General features: G+C 41.4%; 1 protein-coding gene across 1 annotated transcript in view; it reads left to right on the top strand.

The window, feature by feature from the left end:
- LOC139756511 (uncharacterized) overlaps window positions 1-20,353 on the top strand; it is a 235,979-nt gene that overhangs the window by 88,763 nt on the left and 126,863 nt on the right. The window contains exon 5 of the mRNA XM_071675965.1: window positions 10,290-10,426. Within this exon, the coding sequence (XP_071532066.1) occupies window positions 10,290-10,426 (137 nt within the window). The remainder of the gene's footprint in view (window positions 1-10,289; window positions 10,427-20,353) is intronic.

The raw sequence follows: 20,353 nt of genomic DNA on the forward strand, positions 1-20,353 counted from the left end.
TGGTCAGGATGGTGTGCGAAGCGAGAGGGTCAGGAAGATTGGTTTGGTAAACAGAGGAGAGGTAGTGAAAGCTTTGCAGAAGATGAAACCCCTAAAGATGGTGGGTTTGGATGGTATTCCAGTGGAATTTATTATAAAAGGGGGATGACTATGTTGTTGATTGGTTGGTAAGGATATTCATTGTATGTATGGCTCATGGTGAAGTGCCTGAGGATTGGCAGAATGCCTGAATAGTGCTTTTGTACAAAGGCAAAGGGGATAAAGGTGAGTGTTCAAATTACAGAGGCATAAGTTTGTCGAGTATTCCTGGGAAATTATATGGGAGGGTATTGATTGAGAGAGTAAAGGCATATACAGAGCATCAGATTGAGGAAGAGCAGTGTGGTATAAGAAGTGGTAGAGGATGTTTGGATCAGGTGTTTGCTTTGAAGAATGTATGTGAGAAATACTTCAAAAAACAGATGGGCTTGTTTGTAGCATTTATGAATCTGGAGAATGCATATGATAGGGTTGTGGAAGGTTTTAAGAGTATATGGTCTGGGAGGTAAGTTGCTAGAAGCAACGAAAAGTTTTTACCAAGCATATGAGGCATGGTTATGAGTAGGAAGAGAGGAAAGTGATTGGTTCCCAGTGAATGTTGGTTTGCAGCAGGGGTGCATGATGTCTCCATTATTGTTTAATGTGTTTATGGATGGGGTGGTTAGGGAGGTGAATGCAAGAGTGTTGGAAAGAGGGACAAGTATGCAGTCTGTTGTGGATGAGAGGGCTTGGGAAGTGAGTCACTTGTTTTTCAATGATGATACAGTGCTGGTGGCTGATTCGGGTGAGAAAATGCATAAGGTTGTGACTGAGTTTGGTAAGGTATGTGAAAGAAGAAAGCTGAGAGTAAATGTGAATAAGAGCATGGTTATTAGGTTCAGTAGGGTTGAGGGACATGTTAATTTGGAGGTAAATTTGAATGGAGAAAAACCGGAGGAAGTGAAGTGTTTTAGATGTCTGGAAGTTGACTTAGCAGCAGATGGAACCATGGAAGTGGAAATGAGTCAGAGGATGGGGGAGGGGGAAAGGTTCTGGGAGCGTTGAAGTATGTGTGGAAGGTGAGAATGTTATTTCGGAGAGCAAAACGGGATGTTTGAAGGAATAGTGGTTCTAACAATGTTATATGGTTGTGAGGCATGGGCTGTAGATAGGGTTGTGCGGAGGAGGGTGGATGTGTTGGAAATGAAATGTTTGAGGGCAAATGCTTAGTTCTTTATTAAGCCCTTTAGTGGGTAAGATATCAAATTCTAATATCATAAACAATGTAGATATAGTCGACAAGCTTAACAATATCAATGTTGATTTTGATTTCAATCTTGTCAGCTGTGATGTTTCTTTTCACAAAAGTTCCTGTTGATGACCTTTTAGAATATTTATTTGTTGTTTGGGATGATATTCATTTACCTGTTTCAAAGTCTGTTTTCGTTGAACTGATAGAACTGTGTATAAAAGACTTTGTATTTCAAGTCAGTGGAATTATTGTCCTCAAAAATTTGATGTGGCAATGGGTAACCCTCTTTCACCTGTACTAGGTAATCTTTATATGGAATTTTTTAAACAAAATTACTAAAGGATATCTTACCCTCTAATGCAATTTGGTTTAGGTATGTTGATGATGTTCTTTGTGTTTGGCCAACAAATGAAAATTTACAAACATTTCAACTCTTACTTAGCATTTTAATACCTTCCATCAAATTTACTGTAGAAAATGAAAATAATGGTTTGTAACCATTTTTAGATTGTGCGATCCATAGGCAAGGAAACAAGTTTAAGTTTAGCATATACAGAAAACCTACCAATGTTTGCTCATATATCCATTATTACTCATCTTAACATGCCAGAGTTAAATTATCATTTCAGTCTATGTTCCTTAGGACATTATGTATTTGCAGTCCAGAGTATATTGATGATGAGTTTGAGAAGATAAGTTCTATTGGATCAAAGTTAAAGTACCCTAGATCTTTCATTGATAAATCCCTGAAGTTAGCAAAGGAATCATTTTATAGAGTTGGACCCAAACCCCCCATTGACACCAAGAACTTTTAGTTCTCCATTTTGATTTTAATGTTTCCTTACTTCCCATGTTGCTTAAATCCTTTAATGTAAATGTAGCCTTCAGCAACAATAATACTATAAAGAATATCTTAATCAGGAATTCACCAGAAAATTCTCCTGGGTGCATCTATAAAGTGCCATGTGGAAATTGTGATAACTTTTATGTTGGGCAGACTGGTAAGGATCTTTTTGTTAGATTTAAGCAACATGAATATAGTGTAAGAACAGGACAAGAATCAGATGCTTTGTTTAATCACGTTAAAAACTATAATCATTGTATTTACTGGAGTAATGCCATCTCAGTTATTGACTCTAACTCCAGTACCATGAGAAATATCATTGAATCTTCCATAATTAAATACGCAAAGAATTGTAATCTTAATATTAGTGAAGGTCTATACAAATTGGATAACTTTATTGTTGATAAAATTTGTAAACAATTCCCCTTCTTGTCCACATAATAAGTTTATGATATGCTCATTGTCTGTCTTGGACAATCACATGTTTACCGAATGGTGTCCTAGCTACGTCTCTTCATTGTATATCAACTAACTTATATTTCTCTCTTGTGTTTCCCCTGATGATGTGATTATTACATGAAAGTGCACTTGGGAACTTATCCTGTTTCATTTTCCCCGTGGACTCATAGGAATATATATAATTCATTTATTTCTTATACTTTGGCACTGTCTCCTGCGTTAGGAAGGTAGTGCAAGGAAACAGACAAAAGAATGGCCCAACCCATCCACATACAAATGTATATACATACACGCCCACACATGCACATATACACAACAATACATTTCAGCGTATACATACATATACATACACACATATACATATATACACATGTACAAATTCATACTTCCTGCCTTTGCCCATTCCCGTCGCCATCCCGCCACACATAAAATGGTACCCCCCTTCCCCTGCGTGCAAGCACGGTAGCGCTAGGAAAAGACAACAAAGGCCACATTCGTTCACACTCAGTCTCTAGCTGTTATGTGTAATGCTTTAAAACCAGAGCTCCCTTTCCACATCCAGGCCCCTAAAAACTTTCCATGGTTTACCCCAGACACTTCACATGCTCTGGTTCAATCCATTGACAGCACATTGGACCCGGTTTACCACATCATTCCAGTTCACTCTATTCCTTGCACGCCTTTCACCCTCCTGTACGTTCAGGCCCCAATCACTCAAAATCTTTTTCACTCCATCCTTCCACCTCCAATTTGGTCTCCCACTTCTTGTTCCCTCCACCTCTGACACATATATCCTCCTTGTGAATCTTTCCTCACACATTCTCTCCATGTGACCAAACCATTTCAATACACCCTCTTCTGCTCTCTCATCCACACTCTTTTTATTACCACACATCTCTCTTACCCTTTCATTACTTTCTCAATCAAACAACCCTACACCACATATTGTCCTCATACATCTCATTTCAGTATGCAGTCTGTTGTGGATGAGAGAGCTTGGGAAGTGAGTCAGTTGTTGTTCACTGATGATACAGCGCTGGTGGCTGATTCATGTGAGAAACTGCAGAAGCTGGTGACTGAGTTTGGTAAAGTGTGTGAATGAAGAAAGTTGAGAGTAAATGTGAATAAGAGCAAGGTTATTAGGTACAGTAGGGTTGAGGGTCAAGTCAATTGGGAGGTAAGTTTGAATGGAGAAAAACTGGAGGAAGTGAAGTGTTTTAGATATGTGGGAGTGGATTTGGCAGCGATGGAACCATGGAAGCGGAAATGAATCATAGGGTGGGGGAGGGGCGAAAATTCTGGGTGCCTTGAAGAATGTGTGGAAGTCGAGAACATTATCTCGGAAAGCAAAAATGGGTATGTTTGAAGGAATAGTGGTTCCAACAATGTTGTATGGTTGCGAGGCGAGGGCTATGTATAGAGTTGTGCACAGGAGGGTGGATGTGCTTGAAATGAGATGTTTGAGGATAATATGTGGTATGAGGTGGTTTGATCGAGTAAGTAACGTAAGGGTAAGAGAGATGTGTGGTAATAAAAAGAGTTTGGTTGAGAGAGCAGAAGAGGGTGTTTTGAAATGGTTTGGTCACATGGAGAGAATGAGTGAGGAAAGATTGACCAAGAGGATATATGTGTCAGAGGTGGAGGGAACGAGAAGTGGGAGACCAAATTGGAGGTGGAAAGATGGAGTGAAAAAGATTTTGAGTGATCGGGGCCTGAACATGCAGGAGGGTGAAAGGCATGCAAGGAATAGAGTGAATTGGAACGATGTGGTATACTGGGGTTGACGTGCTGTCAATGGATTGAACCAGTGCATGTGAAGTGTCTGGGGTAAACCATGGAAAGTTGTGTGGGGCCTGGATGTGGAAAGGGAGCTGTGTTTTCGGTGCATTATTACTTGACAGCTATTGATTGAGTGTGAACGAATGGGGCCTTTGTTGTCTTTTCCTAGTGCTACCTTACACACATGAGGGGGGAGGGGGTTGTTATTTCATGTGTGGTGAAGTGGCGATGGGAGTGAATAAAGGCAGACTATGAATTATGTACATGTGTATATATGTATATGTCTGTGTGTGTGTATATATATGTATACGTTGAGATGTATAGGTATGTATATTTGCGTGTGTGGACGTGTATGTATATACATGTGTATGTGGGTGGGTTGGGCCATTCTTTCGTCTGTTTCCTTGCTAACGCGGGAGACAGCGACAAAGCAAAATAAATGATAAATAACATATCATTTCCAGCACATTCACCCTCCTCTGCTCAACTCTACTCATAGCCCATGCCTCACAACCATATAACGTTGTTGGAACCACGATTCCTTCACACATACCCATTTTTGCTCTCCAAGATAACGTTCTTGCCTCCCACAAATTCTTCAACGCTCCCGGAACCTTCGCCTCCTCCCTTACCCTGTGACTCACTTCCGCTTCCATGGTTCCATCCGCTGCCAAATCCACCACCAGGTATCTAAAACACTTCACTTCCTCCAGTTTTTCCCCATTTGAACTTACCTCCCAATTTACTTGTCCCTCAACCCTACTAAACCAAATTACCTTGCTCTTTTTCACATTTACTCTCAGCTTCTTTCATTCACACACTTTACCAAACTCAGTCACCAACTTCTGCAGTTTCTCACCTGAATCAGCCACCAGCGCTGTATTATCAGCAAACAACAACTGACTCACTTCCCAAGCCCTGTCGTCCACAACAGACTGCATACTTGCCCCTATCTCCAAAACTCTTGCATTCACCTCCCTAATAACTCCATCCATAAAGAAATTAAACAACCATGGAGACATCATGCACCCCTGCCGCAAACTGACATTCACTGGAAACCAATAATTTTCCTCTCTTCCTACTTATACACATGCCTTACATCCTCGATAAAAACTTTTCACTGCTTCTAGCAACTTTCCTCCCTCCTCTTAATACCTTCCACAGATCATCTCTATCAACTCTATCATGTGCTTTCTCCAGATCCATAAATGCTACATAAAATCCATTTGTTTTTCTAGGCATTTCTCACATACTTTCTTCAAAGCAAACACCTGATCCACACATCCTTTACCACTTCTGAAACCACACTGCTCTTCTCCAGTCTGATGCTCTGTACATGCCTCTACCCTCTCAATCAATACCCTCCCACATAATTTCCCAGGAATACTCAACAAACTTATACCTCTGTAATTGGAACACTGACCTTTATCCCCTTTGCCTTTGTACAGTGGCACTATGCATGCATTCCGCCAATCCTCAGGCACTTCACCATGAACCATACATACCTTGATTATCCTCACCAACTAGTCAACAACACAATCACTTTCTTTTTTGATGAATTCCACAGCAATACCATCCAAACCTGCCACCTAGCTGGCTTTCATCTTCCACAAAGCTTTCACTACCTCTTCTCTTTTTGCCAAATCATTCTCCCTAACCCTCTCACTTCACACACCACCTCAACACACCACCTCAACCAGAACACCCTATATCTGCCACTCTATCATTAAACACATTCAACAAACCTTCAGGATTTTGAGCGATTGGGGCCTGAACATACAAGAGTGTGAAAGGTGTGCAAGAAATAGAGTGAATTGATACAATGTGGTATACCGGGGTCTATGTGCCAATCTTTGTCCTCGCAGTCTGTGACCTCCCTATTCACACACTTCTGATTGCACCTTATTATTTCATCAGTAATAATTGACTCACTTCCCATTCCCCCCCATCCCCACTGCCAACAGATTGCAAGCCTGCCTCCTTTCTAGACCCTTGCATTTACTTCCCACAGCACCTCAATCATAAACAAATCATACAACTTTGGTGACATCATATACCTTTGTTCCATGCCCCACCTTCACCTGCAACCAATTACTCTTCTCTCCTCTCACAAGCACATGCACCCTACTCTTTTGATAGAAGGCCCTCTGCTTCTAGTTGCTTTTTCCCACACCATATATTCGTAATTCCTTCCTCAAAACATTTTTATCACCCCTATCGTACACTTCCCCAGGATGTATAAGTGAAACTTACAAATATTTCTTTCCCTAAGTATTTCTCACATAGGTTATTCAGAGCAAACAATTGATCCATATATCTAGCCCTCATAAAGGCACATTTTTCCTCCCCAGTCTGTTGCTCTGTGCATGCCTCCATTGTCTCAGTCACCACTATCTCATACAGCATGCCAGGCATACTTGACAAACTTTTGCCTCTGTGATTTTAACACTAACCTTTGAAGGCACATTGCTCCTTCTCAGTCTGATGCTGTATGCATGCCACTGCCATCTCAATCACTAATCTCTTGTAAAACTTGCCAGGCATACCCAACAAACTTATACTTCCATAACTTTAACATTCACTTTTTTCCTTCTTGCTTTTATACCAGTCATCAGGGTCCTCACCTTGAGTCATGAATACATTGGAAAATCCCAAATAACCATTCAGCAGTGCCCTTACCCACTTCCCGCTCTCTTGAGGAATTCAACTTTAATCCCATTCACTCCACCCGCTTTGCTGCACTTTACTCTCTGGAAGTGTTTCACCATCTTTTACTCTTTTCATGAAACCACTTTCCATGACTCACTTGGCATGCCTCCATATCCCAAACATCCTACGTCTGCCACCCTATCAACTAATATATTTTGTATTTTTATGTAGAGAGCTTGGGAAGTGAGTCAGTTGTTGTTTGCTGATGATACAGCGCTGGTGGCTGATTCATGTGAGAAACTGCAGAAGCTGGTGACTGAGTTTGGTAAAGTGTGTGTAAGAAGAAAGTTAAGAGTAAATGTGAATAAGAGCAAGGTTATTAGGTACAGTAGGGTTGAGGGTCAAGTCAATTGGGAGGTGAGTTTGAATGGAGAAAAACTGGAGGAAGTGAAGTGTTTTAAATATCTGGGAGTGGATCTGGCAGCGGATGGAACCATGGAAGCGGAAGTGGATCATAGGGTGGGGGTGGGGGCGAAAATTCTGGGTGCCTTGAAGAATGTGTGGAAGTCGAGAACATTATCTCGGAAAGCAAAAATGGGTATGTTTGAAGGAATAGTGGTTCCAACAATGTTGTATGGTTGCGAGGCGTGAGCTATGGATAGAGTTGTGCGCAGGAGGATGGATGTGCTGGAAATGAGATGTTTGAGGACAATGTGTGGTGTGAGGTGGTTTGATCGAGTGAGTAACGTAAGGGTAAGAGAGATGTGTGGAAATAAAAAGAGCGTGGTTGAGAGAGCAGAAGAGGGTGTTTTGAAGTGGTTTGGGCACATGGAGAGGATGAGTGAGGAAAGATTGACCAAGAGGATATATGTGTCGGAGGTGGAGGGAGCAAGGAGAAGAGGGAGACCAAATTGGAGGTGGAAAGATGGAGTGAAAAAGATTTTGTGTGATCGGGGCCTGAACATGCAGGAGGGTGAAAGGAGGGCAAGGAATAGAGTGAATTGGAGCGATGTGGTATACCGGGGTTGACGTGCTGTCAGTGGATTGAATCAAGGCATGTGAAGCGTCTGGGGTAAACCATGGAAAGCTGTGTAGGTATGTATATTTGCGTGTGTGGACGTATGTATATACATGTGTATGGGGGGGGTTGGGCCATTTCTTTCGTCTGTTTCCTTGCGCTACCTCGCAAACGCGGGAGACAGCGACAAAAAAAAAAAAAAAAAAAAAAAAAAATGTAGGAGGTGAAAATGAGAGTCTTGGAGAGAGGGGCAAGTATGCAGTTTTTAGGGGATGAGAGAGTCTGGGAAGTGAGTCAGTTATTGTTTGCTGATGATACAGCTTTGGTAGGAGATTCAAGTGATAAACTGCAGAAGCTGATGAAGAGGTGTAGAAGAGTGTGTGAAAGAGGTAATTGAGAGTGAATGTGAATAAAAACCAGGTAATTAGAAGTGCTGAAGAATGTGTGGAAAGAGAGAACATTATCTGGGAGGGCAAAAATGGGTTTGTTTGAAGGAATAGCAGTCCCAACAACATTATATGAATGCAAGGCGTGGGCTGTACATAAGGCTGTGCGGAGGAGGATGGATGTATTGGAAATGAAATGTTAGAGGACATTATGTCATGTGAGTTGATTTGATCAAGTAAGTAATGAAAAGGTGTGTTAGGTTTGGTAATTAAAAAGTGTGGTTGAGAGAGCAGAAGAGGGTGTGCTGAAATGATTTGGTCATGTGGAAAGAATGAGTGAGGTAAAGTTGACAAAGGGGATATATGTGTCAGAAGTGGGTGGAACAAGGAGAATGGGAAGACCAAATTGGAGGTGGAAGTATAGAGTGAAAAAGGCTTTGAGCAATCAAGGCCTGAACATGCAGGAAGGTGAAAGGTGTGCTCAGGATAAAGTGAATTGGAACAATGTGGTATGCTGAGGTCGATGTGCTGGCAGTGGACTGAACCAGGGCATGTGAAGCATCTGGGATAAACCATGGAAAGGTCTGTTGGGCTTGGTTTTGGATACAGAGATTAGTTTCAGTGCATTACACATGACAGTTTGAAAGTGGATGTGAGCTGGTGTGGTCTTTCTTCATCTGTTCCAAGTGCTACCTCGCTGATGCAGGAAACAGCAGTCAAGTATAATAAGAATAAATGTATTTGCTTTTTTTTTTCCGTTGTCTCCCGCGTTTGTGAGATAGCGCAAGGAAACAGATGAAAGAAATGGCCCAACCCACCCCCATACACATGTATATACATACACCTCCACACACACAAATATACATACCCATACATCTCAATGTACACATATATATACACACACAGACACATACATATATACACATGCACACAATTCACACTGTCTGCCTCTATTCATTCCCATCGCCACCTCGCATTTTATTTGCATTTTTTTTTTTATTATTTTTGCTTTGTCGCTGTCTCCCGCATTTGCGAGGTAGCGCAAGGAAACATACGAAAGAAATGGCCCAACCCTCCCCCATACACATGTATATACATACACTTCCACACATGCAAATATACATACCTATACATCTCAATGTACACATATATATACACACACATATATACCCATGCACACAATTCACACTGTCTGCCTTTATTCATTCCCATTGCCACCTCGCCACACATGGAATACCATCCCCCTCCCCCCTCATGTGTGCGAGGTAGCGCTAGGAAAAGACAACAAAGGCCCCATTCGTTCACACTCAGTCTCTAGCTGTCATGCAGTAATGCCCGAAAACCACAGCTCCCTTTCCACATCCAGGCCCCACACAACTTTCCATGGTTTACCCCAGACGCTGCACATGCCCTGATTCAATCCACTGACAGCACGTCAACCCTGGTATACCACATCGATCCAATTTACTCTATTCCTTGCCCGCCTTTCACCCTCCTGCATGTTCAGGCCCTGATCACTCAAAATCTTTTTCACTCCATCTTTCCACCTCCAATTTGGTCTCCCACTTCTCCTCGTTCCCTCCACCTGTGACACATATATCCTCTTGGTCAATCTTTCCTCACTCATTCTCTCCATGTGCCCAAACCATTTCAAAACACCCTCTTCTGCTCTCTCAACCACGCTCTTTTTATTTCCACACATCTCTCTTACCCTTACATTACTTACTCGATCAAACCACCTCACACCACACATTGCATATTATTGGATTTATTATACTCTGATGATTGCCCTTGCTTTTATCAATTAAGCACATTCTGTTTAGTCCCTTAATGTTTCTTGCAGAGCAACAAGCATTCCATTTAGTACCATTATTTTTCTTGCAGGGCTACAGCTTGTTGAAGAATTTAGGGAGACTGAAGGAAGTGACCCTTACTTCAAATGCAATTTGTGTGGTTCACATGGTACTCTGAATTCCATGTATTATCACCTGATTGGACCAAAACATACAGAGAGATACATCGTAAGGATTTGTGACATCTGCCATAGAGCTTGTTTATCCCCATTATTTTATTTATTTCTTTTTTAATCTGTTTGACACAGTGGTTCAAAAACGGTTCTTTTCTTTCCCATTTCTCTTAATGTAATGCATGTCTCAAATTTGATTTTTTTAACATTTTGATTTCCATTATTCATGTGTTTACATAGCTTTTTTATGTTTTATATGTGTTACGGTATGTATTGTACTTTTGGTTATCGTTCTTGTACTGATGATCAGGTATATTAAGATTTTGGGAAGAATACTTTAAGTGAAATTTTTTTAGTAGGGTCTCTTGAATGTACATGACATATTGATCATTTTGATTGATTTTTGTCAGAAATGAGCAAAATGCTAAAATGTGAACTTTTTTGCCATTTTGCTCAGGAGAATCACTGGTTGTCTTCTTTGCTTTAAGTTCCTTTCAGATTTTATTTTTAACTTCCCTAGTCACCCTGATGAAAAATATGGGATGGAAGTGTTACCCTTCATTTTTTTCTCTCCACATTTATATTATACATAACTTCTTTTTTTTATCTTTCTTCCCTCCGCAAGTGTTGTGAAATTCTTCTCCTCCCCTTCCCTGACCCTTCTCCCTCCCTCTCCTCTTCTTCCCCCCATCCCATCTTCCTTTTCCTTCCCTTTTGTCTTTCTCCCCCCCCCTCTTCCTTCTCCCCCTTCTCTCTTTCTCCCCCCCTCCTCTTCCTTTTCCCCCTTCACCCCACATCCCCTTCCCCTTACCAGCTGTCTCTCCTCATTTTCATTTTCCCCCTCCCTTGTGTGCTAATGTTACCATTATGGTTGAATCTCATTGTGGGTACTTCCCCCTCCTCCCCCTCCCACCCATCTTTCCCCCTAATGTTATAAACTGGAAGATGAATTATAGGAAATTTTTTTCATGCTTGCTTACTGTTTCCCATTTTATTGAGGTAGCTTAGAAAGAGGTGAAGAGAGATCATTCACTCATATCCATTCTGTAGCTGTCATGTGTAATACACTTAAATCACAGCCTGGCATCCTCAATCAGGCCCCACAGACCTTTCCATGGTTACCCCCAGCTGCCTCATATGCCATGGTTTAGTCCAGTCCAGTAGTGTAACATACTACTAAGATTTACTCCAACCGACATTTGCCTTTCACCCTCCTGCATTTTCAGGCTCTAAGCACTCAAAATTTTTTTTTCACTGCACCTATCTACAACTTGGTCTCCTCCTTTCCCTAATCCTCTCCACCTCTGATTCATGAATAGGAGATTTTTTCTTTGTCTTTCATGCTTGTTCACTATTTCTTACATTAGGGAGATAGTGTGAGGAACAGATGAAGAAAGGCCTTATTTGTTTACATCCATTTTTGAGCTGTGAACTGTCTTCTACCAAAACCAGAGCCCCTTGTCCACAAACAGGCCCCAAACCTTTTCATAGTTTCCCCCAGATGCTTTGTATGTCCTGGTTCAGTCCACTAACAGTAAGTCACCCTTTGTATACACATTGGTAAAATTCACTTTATCTTGTGCATGTCCTTCACTCCTATGCATGTGTAGGCCTTGAGCACTCAAAGCCTTTTCCCTTTTTATCCATCTATATCCAGTTTGGACTCCCTCTCCCTTGTCCCTTTCCACTTTGTTACATATGTATAAAGGAGAATTTTTTTCATTTTCTTCCATGCTTGTTCGCTGATAATGGGGTTAGCAAGGTGGTGTTAGGAACAAAGAAAGAAAGACCATGTTCATGTGTATCAATCATTTAGTTGTCATGTGCAATGCATCAAAACCACAGTCTCCTATCTTAAACCAGTGTTTGTCAAATTGCACTTTTTTGACCAGGTAGCTATCTTTTCTTGCTGCCTCACTCATATGTGGATGCTGGCATTCTGTCCACAAATATACAGTCTCACCTAGTCACACATAACACTTTACAACACATAACTACACACCTCGGGCTCCTACCCGTTGTTCCTACCAACTATTTCTACCTAATGTGTCTCCCAAAAGATTTTGCCTAAAGTTCCAACGTTCAACCACTGCCCCTCTCAACCCCCTTATATCCAGAAGTCTCTCTTTTGCAAACTTATTTGTTTGTATGTAATCCAGTAATGCCTGCTAACCATTTTTCCTACTCACATGCATATCCAGTAAACCCTCAATTTAGCTGACCCTGATATGACATATTTCAGATTTAACTGACCGGGCAAATGCCGCACTGTGCACATTTCATATTGCTTTTTTCTTGTTAGCATAAGGTAGCTATCTTTTCTTTCTTTCTCACTCAAATGGGGACTGCTGGCAATCTGTCCACAAATATACAATCTCACCTTGTCACACATAACACTTGACAACACATAACTTACACAACTCATTCTCCATAACCCTAGCTACTTGCTAGTCCTGCCTTTTGGAAAAATGATAGGAATGACACAGTGTTTTCAGGGGCTCCTACCAGTTGTTCTTACCAACTACTACCACCTAATATGTCCACCAAGAGTGCCTGCTTAAAGTCCCAACCTCCTACTTCTGCCTCTGTCAACCCCCTCATATCCAAGTCTCTCTTTTGCAAACTTATTTATTTGTATGTAATACAATAGTGCCTGTTAACCATTTTTCCTACTCACATACAGATACACCACCGAATTTCAGGCAACTGATGGTTTGACACCTCCTTTAGTCTGGACAAAATTACATGAGGGAACTTAAAATTACTGCCACCAGACTAGATTATAACTGGGTGTCCACAGATGGCTATGTGTGTAGGGCATGCTTATTTACATTCTTTACACTGCACCTGGTGGTGATACTGTTATTCTGTGAGATTCTTAGCTTCTTTTGCTTAAATTTGACCCTAGCTATGGCTTCTAAGATATATGAGAGTGTCAGTCATGGTGTCAAACGTAAACACCAGTCCATATCGATCCAAGGTAAAGTAGAACTGTTGAAAAAATGGACCGTGGTGTTTCGATACGTAAGCTGTGTGACATCTTCAGTATTGGTTCATCAACTGTTTATGATATAAAGAAGCAAAGGGAGGAGATATTGAAATTCTATTTAGACAGCAATTCCAAGAAGCAAATGATGATTAGAAAGACTATGAAAGATGGTAAGAGTACTAAGCACGATCGAGTAATGATGGAATGGTTTCAACAGCATTGGAGTGATGGAGTGGACTTGTCAGGTAGCATGATATTGGACCAGGCTAAGTTTTTCCATGAAGAACTCAAATTACAACATTTGATATTTGTTTAATTTAGATTTCTAGCACATGAGAGATGTATAATTAGTGGGTTAGAGGTGCGTTGATGGATTATTATTGCATGACCACGGTTGGTCCGGCAAAATGGTTAATCCGGCAAGGCCTTGGAACCAGGAGTGCCAGAAAATTGGTGGTGTACCTGTATGTATACAGTAAACCCTTGAGTTAGTGGACCCTGATATAACAGATTTCGGATGCAACAGACCATGCAGATAATAATACTTTAATAGATAATTTAAAAAAAAAATCTAAAATTTCAAATGCTGCACCATGTGCATTTCATAATGCTCTTGTTTTTGGTAGCATGGTGTATACTCGCTTTGTTTCAGTCTCAGTCTGTGGTCAAGTTATATACAGAGAATTGTGACATTATTAATTAATTTTGCAATCCTTACAATTCAAAATGACATCAAGTGATAGAGGAATAAAAGAGTTAGTGAACTGTATATTGTATTATTGTTTATTGTATTACAAATGGCATATAGGATTTATTCGATTTAACGGACTTTTGGCATTAACGGGCACCCACTCTCCCCCCAATTAGTCCATCAGATTGAGGGTTTACTGTACTTTTGTATGTCCCTTTTTTTGAACCAGGTATTCCCAGTCACAAGCCCTGTTTCAGTACACAGCTTAGCTGTTCACAATTTCAGTTCACCTTACTGATTACCCCATACCCCCCAATTACTCCCTCAACTGCCATGTTACTCACATTTGCATTTAAATCACCCAGTACCAATATCTAGTTTTTTGCATCCCAAAATGCTTGCCTCATGCTTATAATATTTCTTGGACTGGACTGGTGCACTGCTTTACACAATGGCATTATCATAAGTAGAGGTGAGGAGGGGCTGCTACTGCATAGAGGGCTCAGTGATTGCAAAAAGCTAAATTTCAATGCCTTGAGAGAGTACTCTAGTTTTCTAGAGTATCTGAGTCTTGCCTGCCTTCTCATGGTGACCTCATTAGTACACTTTTTTAGTGGAATTGAAGGGAGAGGCATTTTGTCCAACATTAGGGCAGTGATTTTTAAAGCAGTCAATCACCCAAGTTCTACTGAGATTTTAGTTTTTTGGATATTCTGAGAGCCCTGATGCCTCTTGGAAACACTGCTGAGTTGCCCTTTGCCAATGGCTGGTCAAGGATGAAACATTAAAGGCTATGAAATGGCACTGGAGTGCATCGGTTATGTTAGGGAGTAAAAGGAATGAGCAATTGAGGGTAATGGCTTTGAATGTTAACGAGTTGATTGGTAGGAATAGGTAGGGATAGGGGAGAAAGAATACTTCCCACGCATTCCTCACGTGTCGTAGAAGGCGACTAAAGGGGACGGGAGCGGGGGGCCAGAAACCCTCCCCTCCTTGTATTTTAACTTTCTAAAAGGGGAAACAGAAGAAGGAGTCACGCGAGGAGTGCTCATCCTCCTCGAAGGCTCAGATTGGGGTGTCTAAATATGTGTGGATGTAACCAAGATGAGAAAAAAGGAGAGATAGGTAGTATGTTTGAGGAAAGGAACCTGGATGTTTTGGCTCTTGAGTGAAACGAAGCTCAAGGGTAAAGGGGAAGAGTGGTTTGGGAATGTCTTGGGAGTAAAGTCAGGGGTTAGTGAGAGGACAAGAGCAAGAGAAGGAGTAGCACTACTCCTGAATCAGGAGTTGTGGGAGTATGTGATAGATTGTAAGAAAGTAAATTCTAGATTGATATGGGTAAAACTGAAAGTTGATGGAGAGAGATGGGTGATTATTGGTACATATGCACCTGGGCATGAGAAGAAAGATCATGAGAGGCAAGTGTTGTGGGAGCAGCTGAATGCGTGTGTTAGTGGTTTTGATGCACAAGACCGGGTTATAGTGATGGGTGATTTGAATGCAAAGGTGAGTAATGTGGCAGTTGAGGGAATAATTGGTATACATGGAGTGTTCAGTGTTGTAAATGGAAATGGTGAAGAGCTTGTAGATTTATGTGCTGAAAAAGGACTGGTGATTGGGAATACCTGGTTTAAAAAGCGAGATATACATAAGTATACGTATGCAAGTAGGAGAGATGGCCAGAGAGCGTTATTGGATTACGTGTTAATTGATAGACGCACGAAAGAGAGACTTTTGGATGTTAATGTGGTGAGAGGTGCAACTGGAGGGATGTCTGATCATTATCTTGTGGAGGCGAAGGTGAAGATTTGTGGGGGTTTTCAGAAAAGAAGAGAGAATGTTGGGGTGAAGAGAGTGGGGAGAGTAAGTGAGCTTGGGAAGTAGACTTGTGTGAGGAAGTACCAGGAGAGACTGAGTACAGAATGGAAAAAGGTGAGAACAAAGGAGGTAAGGGGAGTGGGGGAGGAATGGGATGTATTTAGGGAATCAGTGATGGCTTGCGCAAAATATGCTTGTGGCATGAGAAGCGTGGGAGGTGGGTTGATTAGAAAAGGTAGTGAGTGGTGGGATGAAGAAGTAAGATTATTAGTGAAAGAGAAGGGAGAGGCATTTGAACAATTTTTGCAGGGAAAAAATGCAAATGAGTGGGGGAGGTATAAAAGAAAGAGGCAGGAGGTCAAGAGAAAGGTGCAAGAGGTGAAAAAGAGGGCAAATGAGAGTTGGGGTGAGAGAGTATCATTAAATTTTAGGGAGAATAAAAAGATGTTTTGGAAGGAGGTAAATAAAGTGCGTAAGACAAGGGAGCAAATGGGAACTTCAGTGAAGGGGGCAAATGGGGAGGTGATAACAAGTAGTGGTGATGTGAGAAGGAGATGGAGTGAGTATTTTGAAGGTTTGTTGAATGTGTTTGATGATAGAGTGGCAGATATAGGGTGTTTTGGTCAAGGTGGTGTGCAAAGTGAGAGGGTTAGGGAAAACGATTTGGTAAATAGAGAAGAGGTAGTAAAAGCTTTACGGAAGATGAAAGCCAGCAAAGCAGCAGGTTTGGATGGTATTGCAGTGGAATCTATTAAAAAAGGGGGTGACTGTATTGTTGACTGGTTGGCAAGGTTATTTAATGTATGTATGATTCATGGTGAGGTGCCCGAGGATTGGCGGAATGCTTGCATAGTGCCATTGTACAAAGGCAAAGGGGATAAGAGTGAGTGCTCAAATTACAGAGGTATAAGTTTGTTGAGTATTCCTGGTAAATTATATGGGAGGGTATTGATTGAGAGGGTGAAGGCGTGTACAGAGCATCAGATTGGAGAAGAGCAGTATGGTTTCAGAAGTGGTAGAGGATGTGTGGATCAGTTGTTTGCTTTGAAGAATGTATGTGAGAAATACTTAGAAAAACAAATGGATTTGTATGTAGCATTTATGGATGTGGAGAAGGCATATGATAGAGTTGAGAGAGATGCTCTGTGGAAGGTTTTAAGAATATATGGTGTGGGAGGCAAGTTGTTAGAAGCAGTGAAAAGTTTTTATCGAGGATGTAAGGCATGAGTATGTGTAGGAAGAGAGGAAAGTGGTTGGTTCTCAGTGAATGTAGGTTTGCGGCAGGGGTGTGTGATGTCTCCATGGTTGTTTAATTTGTTTATGGATGGGGTTGTTAGGGAGGTGAATGCAAGAGTTTTGGAAAGAGGGGCAAGTATGCAGTCTGTTGTGGATGAGAGAACTTGGGAAGTGAGTCAGTTGTTGTTTGCTGATGATACAGTGCTGGTGGCTGATTCATGTAAGAAACTGCAGAAGCTGGTGACTGAGTTTGGTAAAGTGTGTGAAAGAAGAAAGTTAAGAGTAAATGTGAATAAGAGCAAGGTTATTAGGAACAGTAGGGTTGAGGGTCAAATCAATTGGGAGGTAGGTTTGAATGGAGAAAAACTGGAGGAAGTAAAGTGTTTTAGATATCTGGGAGTGGATCTGGCAGTGGATGGAACCATGGAAGCGGAAGTGAATCATAGGGTGGGGAGGGGGCGAAATTCTGGGAGCCTTGAAGAATGTTTGGAAGTCGAGAACATTATCTCGGAAAGCAAAAATGGGTATGTTTGAAGGAATAGTGGTTCCAACAATGTTGTATGGTTGCGAGGCGTGGGCTATGGATAGAGTTGTGCGGAGGAGGGTGGATGTGCTGTAAATGAGATGTTTGAGGACAATATGTGGTGTGAGGTGGTTTGATCGAGTAAGTAATGTAAGGGTGAGAGAGATGTGTGGAAATAAAAAGAGTGTAGTTGAGAGAGCAGAAGAGGGTGTTTTCAAATGGTTTGGGCTCATGGAGAGAATGAGTGGGGAAACATTGACCAAGAGGATATATGTGTCACAGGTGGAGGGAACGAGGAGAAGTGGGAGACCAAATTGGAGGTGGAAAGATGGAGTGAAAAAGATTTTGAGTGATCGGGGCCTGAACATGCAGGAGGGTGAAAGGCGTGCAAGGAATAGAGTGAATTGGAACTATGTGGTATACCGGGGTCGATGTGCTGTCATTGGATTGAACCAGGGCATGTGAAGCGTCTGGGGTAAACCATGGAAAGTGTGTGGGGCCTGGATGTGGAAAGGGAGCTGTGGTTTTGGTGCATTATTACATGACAGCTAGAGACTGAGTGTGAACGAATGGGGCCTTTGTTGTCTTTCCTAGCGCTACCTCGCACACATGAGGGGGGAGGGGGTTGTTATTCCCTGTGAGGCGAGGTGGCGATGGGAACAAATAAAGGCAGACAGTGTGAATTATGTACACGTGTATATATGTATATATCTGTGTGTGTATATATTTGTGTACATTGAGATGTATAGGTATGTATATTTGCGTGTGTGGACGTGTATGTGTATACATGTGTATGTGGGCGGGTTGGGTCATTCTTTCGTCTGTTTCCTCGCGCTACCTCGCTAACGTGGGAGACAGCGACAAAGCAAAATAAATAAATAAATAAATGAATAAGGTTATTGAGAAATTTAAGTTATAGTTTGGATGTGCTAGAGACTGGAGAAACCTTTGTCCTTGGGCTAGGTGTTTGAATTGAAATTGGAAATGAATACAAAGTATGAGAGGGCTTGAAAGCAGGTATGAATGGAAATGATTGAAAGTTGTCATGGATGAGGGAAAGAAGGGTGCACAGTTTTGCTATCACCAAGAGTATGGTATGGAAGGGCATTACAGAGCAAGGATAGAATGGATCAAGAACAGCATAAATGGAATGGATCAATGAAACACTTCTGGAGAAATTTGAATGACTATATGAATGGGTTTGAGGAGACAGAGGTGATATATGAATGGGTTTGAGAAGGAGAGGAAGGTGATTGTAATGGGTGATGTGAATATGAAGGAGGAATGTGATGAAATTGGCAAGATAGCTGGGAAACAGGGAGAGCCTGGAATTAAGGACATCCCCTACCAAATTAGAGATGGAAGGTTGGAGTGAAATGATTTTGAGTGGCTGGGACCTGAACATGCAGGATGATGAAAGTTGTGGATGGCATAGATGGTGTGATGTGCTTTCAGTGTACTGAACCAGTGCATATGAAGCAGCTGGATGAAACCTCGGAAAGGCTGTGGAGGCTGGTTGTGGACAGGAGGCTATGGTTGCGGTGCAGTACACATGACAGCTCTAGAGAATGGATGTGAGCAAATGCAGCCTTTCATCATTTCTTCCTGGCACAACCTCACTAATGCAGAAAGCGGCAAGCATGCAGGAAAGAAATCAAAGAATATCTATTAACGGTGAAGTAGGAGTTTCAGTTGGTATGAAGAGTGTAAATGAATTAGAAAGGTTTATGTTTCTTGGAAAGATCAGACTCAAGATGAACTTGCAAGCATAAGTAATAGTTATTTATGAAATAGATTTATCCTAGAGATGATAAAATTACAAAACTGATGAAATGAATTGGGCATCAAATTGAAATCTGAAGAGATAATAAGCATAGTTAGAGCAAGCATTTTAAATGAAGTGATATTTTTTTTTTGATACTAGATCGCCATTTCCAGTAGGTAGGTAGGGCCAGAAAACAGACGAAGAAAGACACATCCACTCATATACACACACATATGAGTGTATACATGCACATATATGCACAATACATGCATACATATATGGTGGCTGATTCGGGTGAGAAATTGCAAAGGTTGGTAACTGAGTTTGGTAGTGTGTGAAAGGAGAAAGTTAAGAGTAAATGTGAATAAGAGCAAGGTTATTAGATTCAGTATCATTGAGGGACAAGTTAATTGGGAAGTAGGTTTGAATGGAGAAAAACTAGAGGAAGTCAAGTGCTTTAGATACCTGGGAGTGGACTTAGCAGGGAATGGAACCATGGAAGCAGAAGTGAGTCACAGGGTGGGGGAGGGGGCAAAGGTTCTGGGAGCATTGAGAAATTTGTGGAAGTTAAGAACGTTATCTCAGAGCAAAAATGGGTACGTTTGAAAGAATCGTGGTTCCAACAATGTTATGTGGTTGTGAGGCGACGGCTATAGATAGGGTTGTGTGGAGGAGGGTGGATGTGTTGTACATGAAATGTTTGAGGACAATATGTGGTGTAAGGTGGTTTGATCGAGTAAGTAATGAAAGGGTAAGAGATGTGTGATAATAAAAAGAGTGGTTAAGAGAGCAGAAGAGGGTGTGTTGAAAAAGTTTGGACACATGGAGAGAGTGAGTGAGGAAAGATTGACAAAGAGGATTTATGTGTCAGAAGTGGAGGGAAGAAGAAGCAGGAGACAAAATTGGAGGTGGAAGGATGGGGTGAAAAAGATTTTGAGCGATCTGGGCCCAAACATGCAG

The sequence above is a fragment of the Panulirus ornatus genome, chromosome 22, assembly GCF_036320965.1.
Source record: "Panulirus ornatus isolate Po-2019 chromosome 22, ASM3632096v1, whole genome shotgun sequence".
Classification (NCBI taxonomy): Eukaryota; Metazoa; Arthropoda; class Malacostraca; order Decapoda; family Palinuridae; genus Panulirus; species Panulirus ornatus.